The 20220-nt window shown below is 35.5% G+C and overlaps 1 protein-coding gene across 1 annotated transcript; it reads right to left on the reverse strand.

Annotated features, from left to right (window-relative positions):
- Nucleotides 1–79: 79 nt before the first annotated feature.
- Nucleotides 80–18384, reverse strand: LOC133841367 (UNC93-like protein). Its single transcript, XM_062273784.1, has 7 exons — nucleotides 18266–18384; nucleotides 3521–3885; nucleotides 1152–1694; nucleotides 929–1088; nucleotides 592–859; nucleotides 357–519; nucleotides 80–297 (listed from the first exon to the last, which is right to left on the reverse strand). Exons 2-7 carry the CDS (start codon nucleotides 3868–3870, stop codon nucleotides 231–233), a joined length of 1551 nt encoding a protein of 516 aa, XP_062129768.1. The 5' UTR covers nucleotides 3871–3885; nucleotides 18266–18384; the 3' UTR covers nucleotides 80–230.
- Between the last annotated feature and the right edge of the window lie 1836 nt (nucleotides 18385–20220).

The raw sequence follows: 20220 nt of genomic DNA on the forward strand, positions 1-20220 counted from the left end.
TCATGAACAAATGAACAACTGAACAAATATTTAAATAATTGTAATAAAAAACCAATATAATTAAAAAATATGAACAACGTTTTTCATTTCATTAATCTTTTCATGAAGATTTATTTGCAATAAAAAACCTATATTCTAGATTGCTAAGGGAGCATTGTTCTTAATTGCACTTAGTGTAAGGCTGGCAATATCACATCAAGTTAGAGCTAAATTGGTAATCATCGCATTCATCAATCACTCAGCATGGCCTCCATGTTCTTCTGCTTTTGCCACACACGATACTCAATCAGTCCATATCTATAAAAGAAGATACCTTGTAAATAGAAGCTAATTGGTTATCTGAGTTAATCACATACCCTATGCAGCCGACGAGCATCACGCACATGAGTATGATTAGCTTGGTGGATGTGCACAGCTGTGAACTGATGACGTAGCCAATAACCGAACCTGTGCTTTCCCATAAACGGAAGTTGCTATAAGCGGCAATCAGGTGGTTTGGAAACAAGATGCCATAGAAAGCTGTAAAGAGGAAAGGTTTGAGCAACGGCTAAATGCGAACACCAACCAATGATGGTGAAACTTTAAGCTCACCATTGACAACCACCAACCAGACGCCATCGCAAATGCCCCAAATAGCCGCAAAGGCGCAATAGCTCAAGTAGTCTCCCTCCCGTGCCTCCCAGGTGTACATGTAGGTGAGCAGGCACAGATTGAGCACTGCACAGATGGCCGCCAGTGTAACACGTCCAATGCGTTCCACAAGAGCACCCGCGATGCCAGCGGCGATGGCATTCGCAATGCCAAAGCAAATCATAGCGAAGCCAATCTTAGAAATGCCCCAGCCACAGGCGACAAACGACTGTGGTGAATAAAGCAAACACTTGTTAGTGGTTGTTGTCTTCGCTTGAAAGCTTAAAAGCTCACTTACGCGTGTGAAGTCCACTGCGAGAAAAGCCTCCTCCAGTCCAATGAACATTGTTATGGGCAGCATGAGAATTTGTCGCCGCTTACGCAGCAGATTAATGGTCACCGTGAGTAATCGCAGTCCCGAGATGCCATCCCCAGTATCGCCACGCTTGACGCCATAACTTTATAAATATAAATAATTTGTAAATTAAATACATTTACCTTATTATAGAGATACTGCTTACCGCTTTAAGGAGCTAACGCCAAAGATCATCATGACCACAGCGCCGGCCATGCACATTAGGAATATCGAGTTGAGTAATCGGATTTGCTCGGGCGCTGGCGGCACTAGATTGGGATTCACTTCAGCGCCAATGCCTGGACAGAATTGTGCACCACAAAGTTCGCCCACTCGACTGATGCTCGCCTCGAGCTCTTCCATTTCGAGTGTCTCATTTGCGGGCGACGTTGGCTCAGCTGCACTCAGTGTCAGCACCGATGAGGATATCAGATTGCCCCACACCTGGGCCATTTGATAGAAGATGAAAAACAAGCCAAAGAACTTGACCGTATTAACATCCTTGCGAGAGCTGCTGCCCCGCACCTGAGTGAGTGCCTCGGAGACAGTGGACAGATATGTGCACTTTGAACACCACAATGGTCCACCGCCAAAGCCCACCATAAGGGCAGCGGGAATGAGTGTCTCGAAGCGTGGATAAAACTGGGCAGCAATGTACGGCATGTAGGCAAAAAGAGCCAAAGCCATGGTGAGACGACAGCCGAACCAACTGTTGATTAGAGTAAGTGGCATGAGATAAGTGAGAGCTTGTTTTGCTTTGGTATTAGGCACTGGACATATGTGAAATGGGGAAGAGAAGGAGAGAGACAGAGAGTAGTCCCAAGGACGACCATAAATCTAAATAAATCGAGTTAACTGATTAAAGTTGCCACGGTCAGCATTTCTGGGCCAACGGCTTGTGTGCGTGCCTGGAATAAGTCAAACGGGTTGGAAAAATGCGTCGAAACTTGTGCTGCGAAACGGGGTGGGGAGAGGAGGGGAGAGTCGAAAGGGAAGGGGCTGAAATGCTAACGTCTCCTATAAATTAGCGATTTGTTTAAATGTCAGCCGAAACAAAATGGCTGCCTGCCAAAAAGCAGTGAAAGATTACGCCCCGGGATGAATGAGGTGTGAGGGAATGCAATATTGTCAGCCCTCCTAATCCAAGGACTTCCTGTTGACATTTAACAGTCGAACACGTTGAGCTACAGCCCAGCCTCCCTTACACGCCTACGCAACCTTCTTAACTGTCGCATCTGCATAAAATTGCCATAAAAATGCCACACAATTGCCCAACATTTATAGCAACCCGAAAATTTATGCGTTCTCCGTGAATGTGGAATGGAAGCAATTATATGCCAATGAGTTGAGTCTCAGTTGAGCATCAGTTTGAAGTGAAAGGAATGTTTTAAGTAATGATTTAGCCAAGTTCTATATTGACAACTCATGCTCATGAACTATTATTTAAAAGGCTCTAAATAAAAGAATACAATTTGCATGCAAATATTTCAATCGTCAACAGGTTGTGTCCATAATAAATCACGATTATTTTGAATTGTGACTTTCAGTTGTGTTTATTGTATTAAACCATTTATCAAATAAATCTGACAAGTCAGTGATTTAGCTAAACAATCGTTTACAATTTGTGCCAACTATATTATAACATAAATCATGGATGAAATTGCAATTCAAGTGATTTTTATTTGAATAATCAACACAAGAAAATATTTCAATATGGGAATCAATTTAAATGATTGCGTAGCTCGTTAATTATTAATAATTTGAATCGATAATATTAGAGTGTTTTAATAGAATGGAAATATTTAAATCTGATTTAGTATTGTGGCATTTAACATATTTAAATATATTAAAATAAGTCTTTTAATTGATAGTTAAAAGAGTTGATGAATTGTAATGGAAATATTTATTGAGCAATTTTATTGAAAAACAAGTAAGAAAAACAAACTAAGTTAAATATACCAAATTAATATACCCCAAATCTATTACAAATATACCAAACGCTATATTTGGTATATTGATATTATTATTATTATATTTTATTATATATTGTCTGTGTTCAAATTGGAGACTGTAGCTAGCTTTTATGTAGGGCGTAAGTGAGCATGGCAAACATTTGATACAAACTTGATCTTCGTGAAAGCAAAAGCGTTAAAAAAAATTATCTCTCTGTCTCTGAGATCTATGTTTTCATACGGACGGACAGACACAAATTTATAAATATTATAAATTTAATTTAAATGTCCATTGTAAAACGCTATTAATTAAAATTTCCTTATAGATGATATTCATAATCATGCTATCATTCCTCGTGCTACAAGGTCTTTCAGATATTCACCCAACTCATTAAAAAATGCATACACTTGATAATTAAAAGTGTCGCAGTTGTTCCTATAAATACTATGCACGTGATTGCAATAATAACTTGTACAACAAAACATAGAAAATATTTATTTTTAGCTTAATTATTCTGCAACTATTCACGCATTCCATCAACCGCTTTTTGCGAGTCAGTCAGCTGGGAATTAGAGCACTCACCTAATCACTGTCATGGGTAAAAATATGTTGGACAATATGAGGGAGCCATAGATAACAGCCAGCGTTGTGGTGCCGAGTGCCTTGTCGGCATTCACCGAGCTCTGCAGATTCGATGTGCCATGGAAGGCCGTAAAGTGTATCATGAATGCGAGGCCAATGACGACAACATTCTTGGTTATGATGAAACGTTCTCGTGGCTCGTAGACTCGCTGATTTGGTTTGCCGTTGGCATCCGTTGTTGTGGCGTTGACAAGCACAGTTGGACCAGAGTTGCCATTGCCATGCGAAATTGTGTTGTCCAAGGCGAGCTCCTCATTCTGCAGATCCGTTGTTTCACTCACATTGACCATTTTAGCGGTCTGTTACTATAAATAGATCAAACAATTAACATTACTTTTATATTTAATTTATGAAGAGTCTTTTAAATAGGTATCTGCAGTTTTATTCAATTGTTAATGCTATTTATATCGCAATTCGCAGTAGCATTCGCATTAACGTTTGCTGTTTATTTGAATTTAAGAGCCCACACACACACACACACACACACAACTTTATAGCTTTACGCATTTGCAATGAAGACAAGAGCGAAACGACCGCAATACTCGAACACTTGCCGTCGACAGTTACCGCAAATACCCGGCGAAGTAAGAAGCAAAGATGCATCTACAGTGCTTGTAAAACTGTAGAGCTTTAAAACGGAGAAAATAAAGCTTTGCTAAAGTAACACATTTTTAGAAATAAGCAATATGTTAGTATTAAATTAAAAATTAAAAAAACAAGTATTGATTTTTTTTGTTAAAATAAGGAAAATCAACATCAACGGATTTAACAGTCAATAACTTTAACAGCCATTTTAAAAACTGCACTGTTAAGTTAACATTAATGATATGTAACTTATCAGGTTGATCTTTTCTTAATATATTAACTTCAAATTATCAGAAATTTGCTTAAAAACAGGGATTAACATGGTTGATCTTAGATCGTAGATCGAATTTTCTAAAAGAGCACCTGTCACAAGTGACTTTATCTTAAGGTGTCCGAAGCAAATGATTCAATTTATGCGTTGATCACCTTTCCCTTGGAGAATCTTGGCTCAAATGTTCATGAACTATGTTTTTATTTCCTATTAAACAATTTTAAAATTCTCTACAAAATTAATTCAATGACTTTAACAGCCAACAAGTTTAACAGCCAATATTAAAAGCCTAAGCTGTTAAGTTTGCATTCATATTATGTAACTTAACAGCTAGATCTCTTCTTAATATGTTAATACCAGAATACTGTAAATTTGCATGAAAAAGTATTTTAATAGTAACGGGGTTAAAAATCCAGCTTACATTTTCATGAGTTACGTAAATGTATATACAAAATTAACATCAATGACTTCAATAACCAACGAGATTAACAGCTAACGTTTTAAGACTGCACTGTTCGATTAACATTTCTGTTATTCAACTTGCTAACTTCCTTGATTGCGTGCTGTTAGTATGTTAACGTTAAAACATCATAAATTTGCATACTTGTTGAAAATGTGTTTACACAAAAAACAAATTTCCACTATGCAAGCGCAAAAAACTCGCAACGTTTTTTATTGCCATGGAGTCGAGGCGACATCGAGTGACGCTCATAGCTGTAGGTATATCAAAGTCAATCAGCCTGCAGCATTTTCACTTGTGTTTGCCAATAACTGAGCTGCTGTTACGCCCCCGTCAGAACGAAAGTGATATGAAGTTGTGGCGCTGCCTCTTTTTGCCTTTGGCTACAGTATCAAGGCCAAGCGATTCTTCTGCCTTCTGTCAGCTGCGTTGTGCCTTGTTCCTGCTGCCTGCTGCCTGTGACTCTGACTCTGACTCTGACTGTGTCTGTGGCAACAATAATCCTTTAGGCTGTGCCACAGCACGTAGCTCAGACTATAGCGTAAATTTATGCGCGTCTACGCCCACTCATACACAGCAGGCACAAACAGACACATACACAAACAGACACACACACTCGCATACCTAAGCATGCACTCAGATAAGGAAAACTGTTTGGGCAACGTTGAAAACTCTCTCAACTTGTTTGCATTTGATTTCGCGTGAAGCCAACGACACTTTGTGAAATTTAGCACCTTTGATAAAGTTAAAGGTTTGTTTGCCAGACGCTGAAGCTGCCGCTGAGTGGCCTTCCCCTTCGCCCTTCCCTCGTCGCCATCCGGTTTTGTGCCCACTGGCATTTGGAATTCAGATTTAATGCAGACGAAGTAGACGTCTTGATTGAATTGAATTTCCCGTGTTTGCCCGTCTCCTGCTCCAGAGTTTGCTTTCTGAATTGTTTTCGAGATTTTCTGATAGTCGCCGCTCTCTTCGCTACCAAGGGGGTAAGTAATAATGTGAAATTGATTTCGCTTTGCTCGAAGGCGTGACAGCAACAAATATTAATTGCGTCTATTTAAAACGTGGCAAAGTTGAATTACTCTTCAAATAAACGCAACAACTTACAACCTGAACTTTTTGATAGCCAATTAACTTCACCCGAACTCTGAGTCGTAAATCAGTTTTATGAGCCATTTGCCAATACCCATTCCACATTCCACATTCCGTATTCCGTATTCGGCATTCCGCATTTTCGGCATTGAGGCACGTACATTAATCATACGCAGCGTTGATCGACTTAACATGCGACTCTATGCATTTGCAGCTAATTGCTACAGGTTTATTAGGAAGTGCATTGAGTACATTTCAACACATACTTGACTCTGAGTTAATTAATGTGAACAGCAAAACAATCCTGGGCAAATTCGATGAGCAAAAGCAAACATTTAATTGATCAGAAATCCGAAATTAATTGTCTTGGATGTGGGCTCATTTTCAATATGCGAAATGCAAAATAAAGAGAATATCTATAAAACTCAACTGTTTGCCTTGGCACTGTAAGACCTTGCCATAAGACCTTATCAGTTGCACACCAGAGCCAGGCATAAAATGAAATGAAATTATAAAATCAGCCAGCAGCACACGCACACACACACACACACACACACACACACACACACACTCTGACACACATGGCCAGGCATCTGCAACATTGTGGCAAGATTGAAGCCAGGGGCCAACATTAAAAATAAAACTTTTTATGGTTTGTTGACAGCTCACGCGACGCAGACATAAAATTTAACACACGCTTCGCTTGGCCAATTGGCCGGCCTACGAGTATTTTGGTGGGCAATATTGTCAGGAATAAGTAGGGTACAAAAGGGGAGAATGTCCTCGTCCATCATCTAAATGAAAATCAGGCATAATCACCAAATGGAGGAGCAAAAGTGGGCCAACCATTTTAGTCCTCCTCTCTGGCATAAAACAATGAAAAACTGGAACTCAAACTGAAAGTGGCAGCTGGACAACGATGAAGCTGGGTCCAGCCTGAGGCTGCATTACGCCAAGTTTCTGCCATAAAAGCTCAGCGTGTGTGCCAGTGTGTGCAAGTGTGTGCGTGTGTGTGTGTGTGTGTCAGGCTGATAACAATAATTTTGATATTTGCTTTTGGTTTTGCTTTTTATGTGGCGTCCTTCCGTAATTTCACTAAATTATGAGCATCCTTTTAGGCTCTTAAATTCAAGTACATGCATTGAAGTAAAGCTACAATTTTTACTACAAAACATTATATGTATTTAGGCCAATGCTGATTTTCATTTTCTTTATTCAGAACGAAAACACCTTCAGCTACCCATATAAACAGCAGCTGGTTAGGCAGCAGCCAATCAATCACAATCTTAGCAAAAAGTGGTGAGCAAAACAAATACTTTGACTTACACACAAAGAAAAAAAAAAGAAATGTTTGGTAATTATGCGATAACTTGGCACTTAGCAGCACATGTTGAGCTCAGCATGAGTTAAGTTGAGTTGAGTTGAACAATAATGCTCGTAATTAACTATAGATCACTCATAGTTAATGTGGACACAGAGAGGCCTGCAGCCAATCAAGCAGAATTCTCTGCCAAACATTCTGGCAAAAAGGCAAAACAAACACAAATGATTCGAATACATCATCGAAATGAAAGTGGGCAGCAGCCAGAGAACAAATGGAGTCTGAGTCATTTGCTCGACCACAACTTGAATTCAAATGCCGCCTTCTTCCATCCTCTCTCCACCATCATGTTGGGAAGGGGGGAAAATGCCTCAAAGCGCATTCCCAGAAGTGACAATCAGAGTGTATTTCTTGTGTTCAATTTGCGGTTGACTTCTGAGGTTGAAATTGCTTGACATACGATTCAAGCTTTTGCCACATTAAATGCTCATCAATTTTCACTTGACTCACTCACATTCTCTTGTCTTCTTATATTTCTCTTGTCAAACAATTTACACTGTCAAAGCAACTCGGCATCACTTGCAAAGCACAAAAAAATTCAGTCGATGGAAATGGAAGCACAGTCAATACGAAAAGTGCAGCGGAGAGTTTGAGCGATTAAGTGATAGTGATTGGATAGTAAAATATTAATATTTTCTTATTGTCATGCTTTTAAGTGATAGCTTTTAGTGCCTATACTAAGAAGAAGTAGGGGCTGACTAACTTTTAACTTTAGCATTAAGAACAATAAATATGTTAAATTGTAGTTCATATATTTTTAACAGGAAACTTTTCTTGCAAGTAAAAAAATGTCAAAAAAACGAGAAAATTAATTGTTTTTGTTTATGGGATAATTGATAATTGGGATAATGCGCTTTGTAAACATGCATCGCTTGACAGTAGGTATACTTGCTATTAGTAATAGATTAGTAATTATTGTAAGTACTAAATTTTGTAAAGTAGACACTAGTTAACTTTTATTGAGGCTCCCAATACGTTTTGTCTAATTAGTAAGTAAAGCATGATTGACATTTATATATTGACACTTTATCTTAATTTTATAAATATGTAAAACCATATAATAACAAGTAATAAAGCTACAGTCGAGTGTGATCAAATGAAAGCAAAATAGTGCAGTATTAATTTTAAAATATGACAAATTAATATAGCAACAAAATACTTAAAATATACAAGAAGCTTTATTTGGTATATTTATATAGTACTACATTTCAGATTGTCAGCCAATAAGGCTTTTTGTATATAGTAAAAAAGTACATATAAATTTACAATTGAACTCAATTAAAATACCACAGAATATTTCATACCCCGTAATATATTTGGTATATTGATATATTATTATATATTAAAATATACCAAATTGTCAGCCAATAAGGTTTTTTTTATAAAAGTACATATAAATTTAAAGTTGAACTGAATTAAAATATACCACAAAATATTTGATATATTATATAATATTATATCATAACATATATATGTATTATTTTATAAATAACAAAATTGTAATTGTCAACTGAGCAACTGTAGTTAGTGAACCAATGAATAGTTGACCAAATGTCAAGCAAATTTTGTCATGGTTGACCACAGTTTTGATGGACATCATTCACATTGCTGAATGCTTACATTAAAAATGTCAACTCAAATTGCTTTCCTCCTGTTATGCTTAGCCAAAACTTGTAGTTTTTGGAATTTGTTGTTTGTGGTCCAATTTCATGTTTGTGAACGTTTTCGCTTCAGCTGCATTATTTACTATATGTGCGACAACAATTTGTGGAAGGGTTGCCATATCAACTGGAAGTGCTGATCAAAACGGAACTTGAGAAAATAAACGAACTATAGAACAAGAGTGAGTGTGGAAAAGAACAAACCACAGATCTAAAGGGAACTACCAAAAAACAACTAAATAAGAGCGAACAAAAACCAACAACAAACTAAGAAGGTGAACTTATTCATCTCATTTTACGATCAAAATGAAGTTTTATAAAAAAGATCGTACTATAGACCAAACGTGACAGGAATGAATTAGATATGAAAAGTAAACATTGTTTACTAAACCAACCGAAAAAGGACGAACACGAACTGAAAAAATGAACTATGAACAAGAGTTACCACGCGAACAAGAATGAATCATAGATCAAAAATGAACAACTGAAAAAGAACGAACAAGAAAGAATTTAAAATCAAAAACGAACTATGAAGGTGGACTCATTCAGTTCATTCCCTTTACTGAATATTATTTAACACCCACGTTGCAAACACACGAAAAGTGAAAAAGCATTCCACATATACATATTCATTTGCAACTACAGCTGAGCTGCGAATTCATTGAAAGTGGCGCCTCGTGTTGTCCTCGACGGCGGCAATGAATGGGAAATAAATGATGTAGTTGTAGTTGTATTTGTAGTTGTAGTTGTAGTTGTAGTTTGGCTTTGGCTTTGGCTTTGGGCGGCGCCACATTTGATTTGTGGACATTTGGAAAGGAAAACAGGCGACAGTCAATAGTCAGCTGTTTGGTTTATGCAGATGTCATAAAATAGTTTCTGATATTTGTTGACATCAAAGAGACGCGCAGTCGTCAAAGCTATCTATGAGACAGGTGCAAACAGAGCACATCAAAGCAAACAATGCAAGCTTTTGTGTGCATTGTAGCAACGACAACAACACCAACAACAACACCAACAACAACACTAACACTAACAATAATAAACAACAAGAACAACAATAACAATAACAGCAACAGCAACAGCAACTGAAACGGCTTAAACAAAAAAGAGCGTAAACTTACTTTGTGTGCTAAGCTGTACGGAGGCGGCCTGGTCACGCCCCCTGCACATTGTAACAATGGCAATAAGCATGCACTCGGCACACCAAGAAAGTTCCAGCCGAAAAGTTGGGCCAAAAATATAAAAAACGCACAAAAGTGAGAAATGAGAAATGTGAAATGGGCAACGAGAAACGAAAAACGTGAAAGTTTTCATCAGAAACAAAAAAAAAAAATTAAATACAATTTTAACAGGACTGAAATATAAATCTTTGAAATGCCGCCAATGCTGTTGCTGTTGCCGTTGCTGTGGCGGTGGCTTTTACCGTTGCTGATGCTGTTGCAGCTGTGATTTCTTCTGGGCGCCGCGGGATATGCTACATTTTTAACAGCATACTTTCGGGCGGAATTGTTTTATTGCTCAGCGAGTAAGTCTGGCAACTTTGTGTTCGAGCAACTCCCAAATCCAAAAGCCAAAACCCAAACCCAGAGAGCGGGAGTACATGAATTATGTTGCCTTCTAGCCCAACAAAACAAACACACAAAAAAAAAAACATTTGAAAAACAGTTGCAAATCATTTAAACGAAGATGTATGACATACTTCTAGAATGTGTTTTTAATCAGAACGAACAGAAGGCACAGCTTAACAACTTTTTTCGTATTATATGATTATTTATAAAACAGGTTTACTGCTAAATATTGGCAGCTTAACAAGTTATACATTAGAAGGGGGAAACAAAAATTAAGACAATTTATAAACTTAGCAATGAAATTCAGAATTGTTAATTTCTACATGACACCTTTATAAGTTATTTAAAATGTAATACTTTAAAAGCTTAGACATCAAGCAGCAAGATAACAAAAATAAAGAATTTTAATAAGTGAGGATTCTGGGGGGGGGATCAATAAACATTTTTCTTTATATAACATTATTAATTTAATAAATTAATTCCTGTACTAACAGGTTAACAAGTTATAAATATATCTGTAAAGTTTGATCATCTAAGGAAAACACTTAAATTAAGTAATCGTTAAGCATTACTCAAAACTTGAAATATGATACTATATGCTATTATTACATAATATGCAGCACTTAAAAAAAGGAAGTATAGATAAAAAAAAAAAAAACTTGGAGAAACTATAATAAGAACATTGTAAAATAGGAGCTTAAATGAATACCATTAAAAACTAAATAAGAAAGTTTATTACTTTTGTACACATTCGAGATGGTAGAAATCAGAATAATGTAAAAACTAAGACATTAAGTAAAAAGTCATCAAAAACGTTAACATGTTGACAAATGTTTCTCATTTTTTTAAGCGATAACTTTCGGAATGAGATACAGCTGGTGTCTAAAACCAGCTTGTAACTTGTCACTCGACACATTTGTTACCACTGTGCAGAAGAAGAGTTCTGTGATTTCCCTTTGACAGTACAGAAGTTAAAGGTTAAGTATTTAGCATGGTTATGAGTTCATTCATGGGATACTTTATGATTTCAGTGAGTAGACCATAATTCAGCTTATGTTTTGCCGTTTCCTAATGAGCCATGCCGCATAAGTAAGTGCTGCAAATTGTCGCCAGAGAGAGTGCGGAAAGACATGTGACAATTTTATGAAAGACCTCAACTAGCGGAGAACGCGAACAGAAATCAATGCGGCCTTGCTGAGTGTCAATCATAAATTTATAATGTCATCAAAATCTATAAGCATTTTTATGTTTATCATCGCAAGCAGTGTTGGGCAGAGAAAAGGGGGGAGCACAGTTACTTAAGAGACTCCGCGTCTTTTTATAGGCCGTGTGCGTCGCAACTTTGATGGAACTTGGTCATAACAAAATAAGCACTGCCAAATGTAACGCAAACATAAACGTTTTTCATTACTCCAGCGGAATTTGAAGGCCAATAAAAAATGACAATAATAACAGCCGCGGGCGGGCGTAACGGTAGGCGGGGACAGCACAAAGACCCAAGCAAATCAAGCATGCCAAACATACGACTGTCAGGACAAGTCGAAGCTCGTTTATAATGCTGCGAGAATTTCAATCAAATAAATTCAACGTCTGCCTTACTTTAATTCCAATAATGTTGCTCTCTTTTAGGCGCAACAGTAAATGTTACGCCTTGCGTCGCTGCGCTGTTAAAATTTCCCTGGCATAACAGCGTAAGAGAGTTTAACAGCGGTCGTGACTGAGCTGAGAGACTGTTCGCTGTTATTTGAACGAACAACTTTGGCAATTTCCGTTATCAAAACTGATAAGAGGCTTAAGCAAGTTAAATGCAAACTTGCGACAACATTTTAATGATGTTTTGGTTTTGTTTGCTGAACTCCCAACAATTTAACTCAATGTCAGCAATTTAACAGAATATTACATATTGGCAAACTCTCTAATCAGATGCTAATAGTAAATGAGAGCTACTAAGTCAACGAAAGGCGAACGAAACTGATGAAGTATTCACTGCAGTATTGGCGCAAAAAACAACACATGAAAAGCGAACATCTCACGTGTCCATAAAATGCAAAATGTATTTGCTATTGGCATTGATACCGACAGCTGCAACAAAGTATCCACATTTATGTGGAGACTGAAGCGAATATGATATGAAGTAAGTGCAACCACAACTAATTTGCACGTTTCGCAGCTGGCAACAAAGTGTTATTGCGCGCTCCCGTAAGCAGCACTAAGGTGAGTGAAAGCCACATGCAAAAATGAAAATAAAAATGTGGTACTATGCGGAAACGGTAGCGGCAACTGAAACGGATACGGAAATTGAACTGCCAGCTTACGCATATAAAATTTAAAGACGCACTCATATTTGTAATATGCATTGCACTTGCTGAATGCATCCTTCGAAAACTTGCCAAATGCTAAATGCCAAAACCATGCAAAGTTCAGCCAGTTAAACGAAATGATGAATAGACTGGAAATGTCAAAGGCGGAAGACAAAACATTGCTCGACAGTTCGAAGAAAAAGAAAAAAAAGAGCAAAAGCAAAGCATGTACGGAAATGTAAATGTTGTTTTAGGAAACTGAGAGGACAGACGTATTTTTGAGAGTAGACAGTGAATTTTCTGTGTTCCATATGCATACTTTAAAGAGTCACAGGAACGCAGTAAATTTAATAAATAATTTCCGGTTCTCTACCAACATTCTGCTGCACAACGGAATTTCATTCAAATATATGCAATTTAGCAGCGAGCCCAGCAAATGGGCAAAACTACTCTTACATTACTAAAAGGAATTTTTAATGCATATATTTCCAGGTAATTAAACTTTGGAGAATGTGTTGCAAAAATAAATTTATATTCAGAATACTGTTTGTGCGCCAAAGCTAGAATATGCTGCAGTCTACAGTGGATATGGCAACTTAGTTGCATAACTTAACTGACAAAAAATATTTATGCAGCATGTGCTCAGAAATACCGCCAAGAAATAAAATTACAGCTGCAATCAGCTCGTTTCTGTATTACGCGCCAATTTTCCATCTTTTTTTGGTAAGCAGACAGACATTAAGAGAACATCCATATGCTCGTCTCCTACTTAAGTTTGCAGATTTTGCACTGCAATAAAAAAATCAAAGAAAATGTCGTTGGTTTTTATATGCTGCATACATCTGCTTTGCTGCTTTCATGTTGCTTATTTTCTGCTTGAATTTCTTGCCAATTTAACGCAGTGAGTAAGTGAGTTCGTACGGAATATTCATGTGAAATTGCAGCGTTAAGTATGTGATTCGTAGCTAGCTTCCTCACATCATCATTGAGTTCCTTTAGCACCAATTTTTTTTTTCGGGATTTTGTTGTGACTGCATTTTATGTACTTGTTTGTTGTCGAGAACTTTTGATTTGACTCTTTTGGGTATTGTGTGAAGATAAACATTTTGGAGATGTGCTTAGCACTAGTTAGGGGAATGCAGTATTTATAATGTCTGCATTCCAGTGCAAATGATTATCTAGAGAAAACATACGCATTAGAAGGACGTACAATATTATAATGCAATTTTCACTAGATTAAAGATTAAAGACTTGAAATATGAAACAAAGTTGCGAGTTGCAAACAATATAGTCTAGATAATCCTTTTTTAATTAAAAGTTAAGGTGCGGAGAACATTTTTCAAGCTTAAGTTGTTCTTGTGTTGTAAAGGCGATTCGCAGGTGTTTATGTGTCAAAAGTATTTAAACTCTCATTAGGACATGTTAGTACACTTTAAAACTACCATTAATGTCGAATTAATTTTCAATAATGAATGCTTGTTTAAGAATTTAGAACGAACGAAGGTATCGCCATGACCTACACCAACTAATTTTAAATCAATTTGCTAATTTGACAGAATTCGGAAGTGCCTGTTAACCCATTTACTACCCCATTATTGGAATTTGTTTATGGAACTAACAAAGTTTACAGCTGCCAGCTGGCAATAGCCAATAACGAGCTGCCAGCATCTACTTTCGACGAGGGTCAGACCCAACACTCCATTAAACTTCAATTCAAAAATCGCTACTGGCATTGTAAACAAATTGAGTCGATAGTTAGGGATGTACGTCAAGCGAGACTTAAAGAACTAAAGCAAAATAAATAAAGATACTAAATATACTATATTATGTTAAAATCGGTATATAAATATGCTGTGTATAGTGTTATAATGATTAGTGAAATTATATTTTTTATCGAAGATCCGAATTTTCAATAATTATAAAAATTTTAAATATACTAAATAATATTAAAATATAAAAAGATATAAATATAGTGTGTATAAATCAGAATTTAAAATCATTCATTTAGTAGATGCACTTGATTAAGGATTTAGGAAATATGTCATGATAGCTAGATAAAAATACTGTATAACTACTAAATATACTGTAATATAGTATTATAGTATTACAGTGTAATATAGTATTATAGTATATTTAGTAGTTATACGGTATAGTTATTTTGTAACAAAATTGTAACAATTTTTACATACTTTAGTATATTTAGTATTTTATTCAACATTTAATATTCAATTATTATTAAGTGCTTCACAGTAATTTTAAAAATATTAAACATACTATAAAATATTAAATATAAAAAGATATAAATATTCAAGATCCGAATTTTCAATAATTATAAAAATATTAAATATACCAAAAATTATTAAACATATAAATATACTGTGTATATTGTCATATAAATCATAATTTCAAATCATTCATTTAGTAGATGCACTTGATTAAGGATTTAGGAAATATGTCATGATAGCTAGATAAAAATACTGTATAACTACTAAATATACTGTAATATAGTATTATAGTATTACAGTGTAATATAGTATTACAGTATATTTAGTAGTTATACAGTATAGTTATTTTGTAACAAAATTGTAACAATTTTTACATACTTTAGTATATTTGGTATTTTTATTCAACATTTAATATTCAACTATTAGTCAAGTGCTTCACAGTAATTTTAAAAATATTAAACATACTACTACATACTTGAATAATAATTGAATATTAAATGTGGAATAAAAATATAAAATATACTAAAATATACTAAAAGAATTGTTACAATTTTGAGTTATTTAATAATTTGTATTTAACAAAGACTAGAATTTTAATTTATGTAAATGAAATAATAATGAACAATTCCTAAATGCTTCGCAGTGCAGTCGCTCTCTCGTTATCAACATTTGAAGTATGTATATAATTAATCAATACTTGCATTTAATTTATTACTGAAATCGTGATTGAACGTAATTTATTCGCATCCCTAGCCATAATCCATTAATTTTAGAGGGCTGCCCCAATAGCTGAAACCGAGCAAGCGTTTAATAATTCAGAGGCTAACAAGCAGCTGCGAGATTCGAACAATTTTCTAATTGGCTTTTGCAAATGCAAGCAACAAGAACAAAAGCTTATTAGCATAGCTAAGCGTGAGAAAGTATAGTGCTGGCTTATAGTCTTCAATAAACAAGTATGTACATATAAGCAGAGCAGTTTGTGTGTGATGCAATTTGCTGGCAAATTTAGTTAATGGTTGCAGAACATTAAGCCATGCGCTCTAATAAGGTAAAGTACAAGAAGCTATATTGGATATCCTTAAAATGGCTTATGTCGCATATTTGCAAATGTTATTTATGGCAAATGAGCGCGAAAGTTGCACACGCCAAGCAAGTGTGCGATAGAGAATGTCACGGTTGTGTGGCAGACTCGTAACTTATTTAATATGATGAGCCAAGAGCAATGATGATACTGCAAGGCCGTTGCTGTTCCGGTCGAGCTGTGCATGTAACTACACACATGAAATGTGTGTATAATGAAAAGCGGGGCCAATGTCGCCAACGCGTCTTGTCATTTCAGGTGTATACGCGGCGTATGCGTGATGTTTGAGGCTACAGCGCTGTCCGCCGTGCACTTTGTGTTTCCGCTGGGAATTTTAATGAGTTTTTCGTGCCTGTTGAACACAAAGTGTGCTACGGTTGAAAATAGGCCTACGTTTCTCCCAGCTTTAGAATTAAAACTTACAAATTAACGGTCCATTGATTAAAACTTGGTCAGTCAAGGCTTAACGCTTTAGATTGCACTGCTAACTTTTTATTTAATTTGCCAGTAGCTCGAAGCATGTTTCATGTAAGTTCTCTATGATAGTAAATATTTTCAATGAAAGCATTGTGCAGTAAACTGTGGTATAAATTTACGCACTTGATTTATAATGTGGCTTGCTTTATCTCTGTATTCTTTTCGTTTTTCTTGCTTTTCTTGCACGAAGTATTTTCCTTGGTCACTTAAATTAATTGCAAAATTTCGTAAATTAAGCGCAATTATTTTCTCACTTAAGCACACAACTTGCGCAACTTTGAACTTTCAAACTTTGTCGATCCAACTAAACTTAATTTCTGTAGAAGCAAACAGATTCACATTAATGAAATCGCTTCCTTTTCAATGAATGCTGCAATTATCACATATTTTTGTTTCCAATACTCTTCGATAGTCTTCGATTTTTCTCTCACAGATGCATGCAAATTTTATGAGGCTGACCGCCGCTCTATTTATGTAATTGCTTGAGGAACGCAAAAGCCTTTACGTAATTGGAAAAAGTCGATGCCTCAAGCATACGTATTCCTTTAATTAAGCCAATGCATTCTTGGTAAAGGGAAAAACAATAAGAGAACAACGCCTCAGTGTCAGCATTAAAATACACTACCCGCAAGGGGGAATAAACCTGATTCAGTCAATCAATGACTGAACTAAGGAATAATTTTATAACACAACTTTTTGAGGTACAACTGTGAAATTCAAAATAGCATCAGATTAAATTTGTATATTTTTTATCTCATAATATATAGACATATATAATAAGAAATAACTATTCCAAAAACTCTTTTTCAATGCAATTTACATATTTTTTAAAGAAATAATAAAAAAAAGAGAAATTTAACTTTAAATTAAGATTTCACGTTTATCGCTTTTATAGAAACAATTTTTTTAGCGGAAGAATATTTCAAAGTGATGCTATATTTAATTTCACAGCTGTACATCAATAATACTTAAAACGAGTCGCTCTTTAATATTATTACTAAGCTTGAATACTGTTCATCACACACAATAATTGTTATAAGTCTACTATTGTTGTTTAATAAAGATTTATGCAAATAAGCACTTCGATGCGAAGGCGTCGCAAGCACTTAAGGCAAATATTTAGATTAAACTGGAAATTCAACACGTTACAGAAATCGAGTTAAGTTTTCGATGTGCCCTCACAAAGCCGAGCATTTCGTTGTGTGCTTCAATGAGCCTTCATGTTGAAAATTCTGTTTTATTGTTTATTATTTTTATTTCTCGGTCTCGTTCACATTTATATTTTCTGTATTTTCCATTTTCGCGTTTCTTTTTATTTCCGCGCTGGACATTATTATTGAACGGTCTCGCATAAATATAAAATGTGCACATGTTCGTATAATAAATACGTGTATATAGTATTCATTTTAATCGTGCTCGTGAGTAATGAATGTAATTTCCTTTAAACACTCGGGCGTATGCGTGATATTTTATTTGTACAGCATTAAATTATGCTTAAATTAATGCAACGCCATTTAATAATTACAAATTTAATTTTGCAATTGATAAATAATACACTGATTTGCATAATATTTTTGACACACACACCTTTATTCACATAAAAATTAAGAATGGAATTCGATCGATGGGAGATTGATAAACGAATCTTATGTGAAGGGCAATTTGAGACAACTCGAGACGTTCCGCACCGAACTGTGTCGCAATTAAAACTGAACTAAAATCACGAATGGCAAACTTCTAAAAATGAAATGACATGGAAATGAATGCGACACACAAACACACAAACAACAGCGAAGAGGGCGGGCCCGATAGCAGTTTAAGACAGGTTTACTTGGCTCTGACTGACTGAGCTTCAGTTTGTCGCGTTCCCCCTGATTTGCATGTTGCTGCTGCGCCTAACGCTTTAAATTGCTAAGATATTTCTGTAAGCATTTGTATAACATTTTTATTGCGGTTTTTTTTATTCATGTTTACCTCTCTGTCGTGATGCCTTCAGCCTTTTGGCTCAAGAACTTGGCCAGCATGCGGTTCACCCAATGAACACTCATCGAACTCACCGCATTTTGTGGTCAGTCAAGGGTCTTCCAAGAATAAAAGGCTAAGTTCGGATCGAATTTGCACCTTATTAATCATACGCCCTGTGGCTTCTGTGGCTCACCAAACACATCACATCAGCTTGTCAATAATTATAAACAATCCCCAACCCGTTTCATCGCCTGCCATTGTTGATGACGCTTAACCAGAAACATTTCATCGGATGGGTGTAATGAACGTATAACGAATAAGTACATAATTTGCATTTATTGATTCGACGAGGTCACATCGGTTATCTGCTAAAGATATTAAATACAACATGTAAATAAATACAATATATATTATTTAAACAATGTAAGAATGTTAGGGCCTTCAAATTTGATTTGAAGGTGAGACACATATTGTTTGTGTATATTTCGTAAAGCAAAGCACAACAACAAGTTTCTTAGATAACAAACGACACAAAACGTGGAAAATGTAGTAGATAACAAAAGTCAAGATTGAAAACCGCAGCAATTTGTTGGAATTCTAGATAAAAAGTATTTCTCATTAATATCTGACTTTAAGAGAAATATATCATTAACTTTTTAGAAGATGCGAATGTTTGAAAAATAATTGTTAAAAGGTTAAAAGGTTTGTAGAAATGTGCCACATTAGACTAGGCGATCTGATAATAAATATTTCATACAATTGCATAAGTGAACTGAAAGTGAATGAATAAATAAACGGACAAAAAATATTATTTAATATTTATTTATCTTATTTGTAGCTTTAAAGGTAAAAACAAGTATGAAAGCTACAGTCAAATGTGCTTGATTGTGATATACCCGCTACCCATTTTAAAAAGAATAAAAAGAGTTCGGTATTATTCTAAAAAATACCAAAGAATATACCCCAAAATATGCAAAAGACCATGTTTGGCATATCGTTGAAGTACTACATTAGAAATATTATCTAAGGTATATTCCTTATGTGATACTTAAAGGATATAACAAATATGCCGTTCGGCCTATATTTAGATTGTTTTGATATATTTTTGGGTTACAGCATACCATAAATAAACCAACATCTTAATTTTAGTACTCGTTTGTCCTATCTGATGAAATATTCTTTGTTGTTTGTTTTTCGCAAGTATAGTTGTATGTGATTTACTTTTACTTACGCACCTCGAAGAGCTTCTCGGAAAAATCTCAGACAGTAACACAAAAAAGTTCAAACTGATTCATTAATTAACAATCGTTCAACTTTATAATTATTGAAATGTATACAAACAACGAAATCGCGAAAAAGTCCCAATCGCTATATGTATAAACATCTTCACACGTGTCAACAGGTTTGTAAACTGATAAATGCTGTGGAATATATTTTGATGCACGCTTTAAGCTGAGCTCAGGAATTTCCCCAATTATTTACCGATGCGTCAGTCTGCATAAACTAGTTTATTGCTTCCGTCAGAGTTGTTAGTATTGTTTGTTTATAGTCTCTGGCTTATACGTTGCTTGGAATGA

This window comes from Drosophila sulfurigaster, chromosome 3 (assembly GCF_023558435.1).
Source record: "Drosophila sulfurigaster albostrigata strain 15112-1811.04 chromosome 3, ASM2355843v2, whole genome shotgun sequence".
Lineage (NCBI taxonomy): Eukaryota > Metazoa > Arthropoda > Insecta > Diptera > Drosophilidae > Drosophila > Drosophila sulfurigaster.